This window comes from Mobula birostris, chromosome 13, assembly GCF_030028105.1.
Source record: "Mobula birostris isolate sMobBir1 chromosome 13, sMobBir1.hap1, whole genome shotgun sequence".
NCBI lineage: Eukaryota > Metazoa > Chordata > Chondrichthyes > Myliobatiformes > Myliobatidae > Mobula > Mobula birostris.
This window is the reverse complement of record NC_092382.1, coordinates 8,469,450-8,478,401: the sequence shown is the minus strand read 5'-3', so window position 1 is coordinate 8,478,401 and position 8,952 is coordinate 8,469,450. Positions and strand designations below refer to the sequence as shown.

Genomic DNA, 8,952 nt, shown 5'->3' with positions numbered 1-8,952 from the left:
ACGTTGATATTGAGTATATTGTTTATGGGAGCCGCTTTCTGCGTTAGAACAGTTGCTGACTTTTCCATACACACAAAAGAAAATTAGGTATGGACATGGAACCTGTGCTTGCAGGAACTTTTAATGGCGCCGGGATTACCCATAAATCCCTGCGTTAATCATTTCGCCTTCGCCGTCGCCGAAGCACCGATCGAATGCGCAGGCGTGAGGGTGCTGACGTTGCCGAATATCACGCATGCGCACAGTACACGGTGGGCCTGAGAAGACCTGCAGCAGGTAGGAGCGAGTCTCCGGGTGTCAGGGAGATTGTTGGGGAGGGGATTCAACACCGACTGAGGGATAATTGTTGTGACTTCCGGGACAGTCCTGCTCTCTTCCCTCTCTCTCAGCCCCACCATCCGTACACGGGCCCCGGGGAGCTTCCGGCTGATGAGGGAATGGGAACCGATGGGTCTCTCAGACAGAGCTGAGCTCCAGCTGTCTAAATGCAAGGATCGGGAACTCGGAGAAAGGGAACAAAATCTTTTACATCAGCTGTTGTGAAAATCACCTTTGTTCTGCCTCCAATCACTAAAAAGAGAAAATCTGCAGAGAGGACACAGTTTTAAGGTGTTTGGAAGCAGGTACGAAGGAGATGTCAGGGGTGTTGTGTTCTTTATACGTACCGTGGGTTACTAATAACAAACCATATTCTGCAGAACTGAACTTGTATTTAACAGCAGCAAAACCATGTCTTACACTGTCATGCTTCTCGATCATTCTTCATTTCTGCTCATGCTGGGAACTCTGTCCAGTCACGTCCTGACACGTGACATCACCACAAGGGGTAAGTTTTTTACACAGAGTGGTGAGTGCGTGGAATGGGCTGCCGGCGACTGTGATGAAGCCGGATACATTATGGTCTTTTAAGAGGCTCCTAGAAAAATACAGGGCTATGGGGAACTCTAGGGAATTTCTAAAGTAAGTAATGTTCAGCACAGCATTGTGGGCCGAAGGGCCTGTATTGTGCTGTATAAATGGGGAAGTCACTTACCCATGACCTCTGGTTGTCGTCCCACTCAACATCAGTGGAAAAAGCTGCTTGCATTTACCCTATCTATACCCTCATATGTTTGCTTACTTCCAACAAAGCCTTTTTTAGCTGGATAAGATGATGAGGGGCATTGATCGTGTGGATAGCCAGAGGCTTTTCCCAGGGCTGAAATAGCTAACGTGAGAGATGTAGTTTTAAGCCGCTTGGAAATAGGTACCAAGGGGATGTCAGGGGTAAGTTTTTTTACACAGAGAGTGGTGGGTGTGTGGAATGCACTGCCAGCAGTGGTGGTCGAGGCAGATACAATAGGGTCTTTTAACAGCCTCTTAGATAGGTACATGGAGCTTAGAAACATAGAGGTCCATGTGCTAGGGAAATTCTAGGCAGTTTCTAGAGTAAATTTCATGGTTGGCACAACATTGTGGGCTGAATGGCCTGGAATATGCTGTAGATTTCCATGTTCTATGTTGAACAGCGAAATAACTTTGGCTATCCTACAATCCTCTGATAACTCTCCCTTCACTAAGGATGAATTAATTATCTCTGCTGGGGCCCGACGATTTCTGCACTTGCCTCCCATGGGGACCGAGGGCGCACCTTGTCATGCCCCGGAGATTTATCCACCCTCTTCTTTAATCTGTGCGGGTCCATGATTTTAATGCCGCTTTTCCACACTCTCATTGACACTGTGTCCATCTGAGTAAATAGGGATGAAAAGAATATTTAAGATCTCCCCCGTTTGCTTTGGTTCCACACATGGATTGCCATTCCGGTCTTCCAGAGGACCAACTTTGTGCCTTGCAATCCTTTTGCTTTTAATCTATCTCCAGAATCCCTGAGGATTATCCTTCATCTTTTCTGTGAGGGCAATCTCATGCCTTCATTTAGCCGTCCTGATTTATTTCTTATGTGTTCTCTTGCATTTCTTCTAATCCACAAGAACCTACCTGCCCATCCCTGTTCTGCAACTCCATTTTGTGCTTCACCAGGGTCTCGATATCTCTTGAAAACCAAGGTTCCATACAGTTTCTATCCTCACCTTTTATTCTGAGAAGCACATACCCGCTTTGTACTTTCAAAATTTCGCTTTGAAGGCCTCAATTTACCAAGCACACCTTTGCCATAAAGCAGCCTGTCCCAGGCCACAGTTGCCAGACCCTAGTGTCATAATTCCGGGGGTTGATCCATGCCCTGAACACATCTGCCTTTCCTATGCTACTGCTTGTATTGATATATACAGGGCTCAGCATATTCACTGCACCATGCTCAACGTCTTTCATTCCTGACTTTGTCTGAGGTCTGAACAACAAATGTTGCCGCAAACCCTGCACTATCTGTTCTGTTATTCAGGCTCCCATTCCCCCTGCAACTTTAGTTTAAACCCCCCCCCCCAACCCCACCCCACACCATGCAGTTCTATCACCCCTTTGGCTTTCATCTCCCAGATCAATAAAAAGGAGGTGCATACCAGGTACAGGCAGATCGGAACAAATGGGTAATTATGAAATACAGGGAATTCAAGTGAACACTTATGAAAGACAAAGAAGGCATGAGGTTGCCCCAGCAGACAAGGTCAAGGAGAATCCTCATGGATTCTGCAGATATGTTGAGTGTGAAAAGATTGCAAGGGAAAAAATTAATCCTCTGCAAGATCAGAATGGTAATCCATATGAGGAGACAAAATAGATGTGGGAGATATTTTTTGCTCAGGAGATGAACGCAGAGTCTATAGAAGAGAGGCAAAGCAGCATTAAATTCCTCGACCCTGTACAGGTTACAGAGGTGGAATATGAGAGGTGGATCAAGAAGGTTCAGTCACTCAGCATTCCAGATGAGATAGTAAACTGGATGAGACACTGTCTTTGGGAGAAGCCGCTGTGTGGTAGCAGATGGTTGCCTCTCTGACTGGAGGCCTGTGACTAGTGGTGTGCCACAGGGATCAGTGCTGGATCTGTTGTTGTTTGTCATCTATATCAGTAATTTGGATGATAGTGTGGTTAACTGGATCAGCAAATTTGTAGCTGACAGCAAGATTGGTGGTGTAGTGAACAATGAGGAAGACTATCATGGCTGCTGCGCGATCTGGACCAACTGGGAAAATGGTTTGAGAAATGGAAAATGGAATTTAATGCAGACAAGTGTGAGGTGTTGCACTTTGGTATGACCTACCAAGGGAGTTCTTTCACCGTGACTGGTAGAGCACTGAGGAGTGTTGTAGAAGAAAGGGATGTGGGAATACAAGTCCTCAATTCACTGATGTTGGGGGAGTCCAGAACCAGAGGCCACAATTTGAGAATAAGGGGTAGGTCATTTCGAATGGAGTTGAGGAAAAACTTTTTCACCCAGAGAGTTGTGAATCTGTGGAATGCTCTGCCTCAGAAGGCAGTGGAGGAAAATTCTCTGAATGCTTTTAAGAAGGAGTTGGAGAGATCTCTTAATGATAGCAGAGTCAAGGGATATGGGGAGAAGGCAGGAACCGGGTACTGATTGTGGATGAACAGCCATGATCACAGTAAATGGCAGTACCAGCTCGAAGGGCCAAATGGCCTACTCCTGCACCTATTGTCTATTGAAAATGGTGTCATAGATGTGATGGAAAGAAGGATTTTGGCCCATTGGCCTTCATGAACCAAAGTACTGACAACAATAGATAGACATTATATTGACTTGTGGAAGACATTGGTGAGGTCTAATTTGGAGTATTGTGTGCAGTTTTGGTCACCTACCTACATGAAGGTTGTAAAAGAGGTTGAAAGAGTTCAGAGAAAATTCACAAGGATGTTGCCAGGTCTGGAGGACTTCGGTTATTAGGAAAGATTGAACAAGTCCGGACTTTATTCCTTGGAACATAAAAGATTGAGGGGAGATTTGATGGAGGTATACCACTATTATGAGGGGTATAGATAGGGTAAATGCAAGCTGGCTTTTACCACTGAGATGGGGTGGGACGACAATCAGAGGCCATGGGTTAAGGGTAAAAGGTGAAACGTTAAGGAGAACATGAGGGGAAACTTCTTCACACAGATGGTCATCCGGGTGTGGAATGAGCAGCCAGCACAAGTGGTGCATGCGAGCTCAATTTCAACATTTAAGAGGTTTGTTTGGTACCTGGATGGTAGGGGTATGGGAGTGGGCAGATTAAATAGTTCAGCACAAACCAGATGGCCCAAAGGGCCTGTTTCTGTATTGTAATTTTCGATGACTGTGACAAGAACCTGAAATAATACAAAAATTCCCTCTAAGTTCTTTTAACAGCTGTGCAGACCAACCATTCATCTCAGCAGGAATTTTGTATATGGTGTTAAATCTGTGGCACTTTAAAGTTAATAATGCATAAAAGAAAATCCCAGATGCATGACAAGAAAGACAATTTGCCTGATACTGTTTCAGTGACTGTGGGCCCAGGCACCCATGCTGCTCAGCAGGAACAGGGAATAATACAAATGGAGAGAGGCAAACTGAGCCAGGTCACAGATTGGAGATGGCAGAAATGCCCCATTCTTATAGAGACAGGAAGAGCATCAAGGAATTGATGGCCATTCCAGATACCAGCACTGTGCCCAGTCAGAAGATGATTTCTCTCTCCAACTTGGGTTGAACCTCATTGCAACCAGATCAAACCTTGAGAACTCAAGTAATCTCATCTGAAATTTGGTCCTAACCCAATGATGGATTTTGTAAATCTTTTTACAGGTTAAAAACGAGATGGAATTTAGCTCCTAGGATCTCAAACCCGGTACGCCAGTTTTGCTGTCTCTGTCCAGATGTTTGAAAAGTGGAGCAAGGATTTCAATCAACCATCCTTCCAGCTCAGACTGTGGGGAGGGATTCACTTGGTCATCTGACTGACTAGCATGCCCGTCATTTTGCACAGGGGAAAGGCCGTTCACCTGCTCAGACAGTGGGAGTGGATTCACTTGGTTATCTCAATTGAAGGTACATCAGCAAGTTCACACTGGACAAGGCCATTCATCTGATCTGTGTGTGAGGAGGGATTCAGTCGGTTATCCCACCTGTGGACACACCAGGCAATTCACACTGGGCAGAGGCTGGTCATCTGCTGAACTTGTGGGGAAGGATTCACTCGGTCATCTGACCTAATGGCTCACCAGCGAGTTCACACCGGGGAGAAGCCATTCACCTGCTCAGTCTGTGGGAAGAGATTCACTCAGTCATCCAACCTACTGGCACATCAGCGAGTTCACACTGGGGAGAAGCCGTTCGCCTGCTCAGTCTGTGGGAAGAGATTCACTAATTCATCCACCCTACAGAGACATCAGCGAGTTCACACTGGCGAGAAGCCAATGACCTGCTCAGTCTGTGGGAAGAGATTCGCTGATCAATCCACCCTACAGAAACATCAGCGAGTTCACACTGGGGAGAAGCCGTTCACCTGCTCAGAATGTGGGAAGAGATTCACTGAGTCATCCAGCGTACAGAGACATCAGCGAGTCCACACTGGGGAGAAGCCATTCACCTGCTCAGTCTGTGGGAAGAGATTCACTGAGTCATCCAACCTACAGAGTCATCAGCGGGTTCACACTGGGGAGAAGCCGTTCACCTGCTCAGTCTGTGGGAAGAGATTCACTAATTCATCCACCCTACAGAGTCATCAGCGAGTTCACACTGGCGAGAAGCCATTCACCTGCTCAGTCTGTGGGAAGAGATTCACTGATAAATCCACCCTACAGAAACATCAGCGAGTTCACACTGGGGAGAAGCCGTTCACATGCTCAGAATGTGGGAAGAGATTCACTGAGTCATCCAGCCTACAGAGACATCAGCGAGTCCACACCGGGGAGAAGCCGTTCACCTGCTCAGTCTGTGGGAAGAGATTCACTAATTCATCCAGCCTACAGAATCATCAGCGAATTCACACTGGGGAGAAGCCGTTCACCTGCTCAGAATGTGGGAAGAGATTCACTCAGTCATCCAACCTGCAGAGTCATCAGCGAGTTCACACTGGGGAGAAGCCGTTCACCTGCTCAGTCTGTAGGAAGGGATTCACTAATTCATCCAGCCTACAGATTCATCAGCGAGTTCACACTGGGGAGAAGCCATTCACCTGCTCAGAATGTGGGAAGAGATTCACTCAGTCATCCAGCCTACAGAGTCATCAGCGAGTTCACACTGGGGAGAAGCCGTTCACCTGCTTAGAATGTGGGAAAGGGTTCAGTCAGTCATCCAAACTGCTGGCACACCAGTCAGTTCACAGTGGGGAGTGGCCGTTCACCTGCTCAGACTGTGGGAAGGGATTCACTTGCTCATCTAAGCTAATGGCTCACCAGCGAGTTCACACTGGAGAGATGCTGTTCACCTGCTCAGTCTCTGAGAAGAGATTCACTGAGTCATCCAACCCAGTGGCACATCAGCGAGGTCACACTGGGGAGAAGCCGTTCACCTGCTCGGTCTGTGGGAAGAGATTCACTCAGTCATCCAACCTACAGATTCATCAGCGAGTTCACACTGGGGAGAAGCCATTCACCAGCTCAGAATGTGAGAAAGGATTCACTCAGTCATCCAACCTACTGGCACATCAGCGAGTTCACACTGGGGAGAAGCTGTGCACCTGCTCAGTCTGTGGGAAGAGATTCGCTGATCAATCCAGCCTACAGAGACATCAGCGAGTCCACACTGGGGAGAAGCCATTCACCTGCTCAGTCTGTGGGAAGAGATTCACTGAGTCATCCAACCTACACAGTCATCAGCGAGTTCACACTGGGGAGAAGCCATTCACCTGCTCAGTCTGTGGGAAGAGATTCGCTGATCAATCCACCCTGCAGAAACATCAGCGAGTTCACACTGGGGAGAAGCCGTTCACCTGCTCAGTCTGTGGGAAGAGATTCGCTGATCAATCCAGCCTACAGAGACATCAGCGAGTCCACACTGGGGAGAAGCCATTCACCTGCTCAGTCTGTGGGAAGAGATTCACTCGGTTATCCAACCTACAGGGTCATCAGCGAGTTCACACTGGGGAGAAGCCGTTCACCTGCTCAGAATGTGGGAAGGGTTTCACTCAGTCATCCAACCTACAGAGTCATCAGCGAGTTCACACTGGGGAGAAGCCGTTCACCTGCTCAGAATGTGGGAAGGGATTCACTCAGTTATCCAGCCTACAGAGTCATCAGCGAGTTCACACTGGGGAGAAGCCGTTCACCTGCTCAGTCTGTGGGAAGAGATTCACTAATTTATCCAGCCGACAGAATCATCAGCGAGTTCACACTGGGGAGAAGCCATTCACCTGCTCAGAATGTGGGAAGAGATTCACTCAGTCATCCAGCCTACAGAGTCATCAGCGAGTTCACACTGGGGAGAAGCCTTTCACCTGCTTAGAATGTGGGAAAGGATTCAGTCAGTCATCCAGACTGCTGGCACACCAGTCAGTTCACAGTGGGGAGTGGCCATTCACCTGCTCAGACTGTGGGAAGGGATTCACTTGCTCGTCTAAGCTAATGGCTCACCAGCGAGTTCACACTGGAGAGATGCTGTTCACCTGCTCAGTCTCTGAGAAGAGATTCACTGAGTCATCCAACCTAGTGGCACACCAGCAAGGTCACACTGGGGAGAGGCCGTTCACCTGCTCAGTCTGTGGGAAGAGATTCACTCACTCATCCACCCTACAGAATCATCAGCGAGTTCACACTGGGGAGAAGCCATTCACCTGCTTAGCCTGTGGGAAAAGATTCACTCAGTCATCCACCCTACAGAAACATCAGCGAGTTCACACTGGGGAGAAGCCGTTTACCTGCTCAGTCTGTGGGAAAAGATTCACTCAGTCATCCAACCTACACAGTCATCAGCGAGTTCACACTGGGGAGAAGCCGTTCACCTGCTCAGAATGTGGGAAAGGATTCACTCAGTCATCCCTCCTACTGGCACACCAGTCAGTTCACAATGGGGAACGGCCATTGTGATGAATCCCTAGATTTCATTTGCTGTGGACTGTCATCTTGAGAGAGAGAGAGAGAGAGATTAAGAATGGAAATCAGTCTGACTTGCATCTTGTTCACATCACTCACAGCTTGTTTAGTTTTAACCGAGGACACAGACACTCAGAGTCAGACAGAGATGAAGGAGGAAAAATGGAAGGTTCAAAACAAGAGAACTACTGGCCAAGGGTCACTGTTTCGAACTTTCCTATGCCCCCAAGGGTGGGTTAATTATTGATTCAGCATACGTTGAATGTGTGGTTGTCACCTCGTTTGATCCATAGGAGTGGATCGGATTTGGGGTATCCTGTGAAGACCACTTATGTGTTAACCCTTGCCTGGGTGTGGTGTGGAAATTCACTTGAAGACGATACCTCTTGTGACAAGTACCTTCTGGTGATAATTTGTTTGTGGATTTGGAATGACGACGGATAAAATCTACAGCGACTGTTCCCTCGTTTTACCACCATGGATGCTGTGGAATTCAACGTTATTGACTTCTCTCCACACTTACCCTGGATTACAAATACCTCTCTCTCCTCAACTATTCTATGGTTGAACTGGACTTTCATAGTTTACCATCTCAAGACTCCAAACCTTGTTTCCCCTGAGCTCAGTAGTTTGGGAGTTATATTTACCCACATATATACATATAACACTGTTAACTTTTGTTTATCTTGCTTAAGTTACTATATTGTTAGTAGGTACTAATAAAGATAGTGGATTTAACATCAAAAACAGACTCTAGGTGTAGTCTATTGCTACTGACTCATTTCTAAAGTGTTACAGGGTCAAAATTTGGGCCTGCATCCGATATAGGAAAATATTTGGAGGCGTATTGATCAGTTATCGGTTTCATTGTAGAAATCCCTTTTGATTTATTTGTGTCTGGAAAATCAGCAGCAATGGATGTTGATAGATGTCTGGAAGCGCCAACCTCTGAGGCGTTAGAGGACACCAGAAGGATTGAGTTGCTGAGTATTGCTAAAA

General features: G+C 47.1%; 1 protein-coding gene across 1 annotated transcript in view; it reads left to right on the top strand.

The window, feature by feature from the left end:
* Positions 1 to 215: 215 nt before the first annotated feature.
* The window catches only part of LOC140207442 (uncharacterized), a 56,033-nt gene continuing 47,296 nt past the window's right edge, over positions 216 to 8,952 (top strand). The window contains exons 1-3 of the mRNA XM_072275965.1: positions 216 to 623; positions 4,277 to 6,750; positions 6,790 to 7,943. Coding sequence (XP_072132066.1) covers positions 5,134 to 6,750; positions 6,790 to 7,943 — 2,771 coding nt within the window. The 5' untranslated portion in view covers positions 216 to 623; positions 4,277 to 5,133. The remainder of the gene's footprint in view (positions 624 to 4,276; positions 6,751 to 6,789; positions 7,944 to 8,952) is intronic.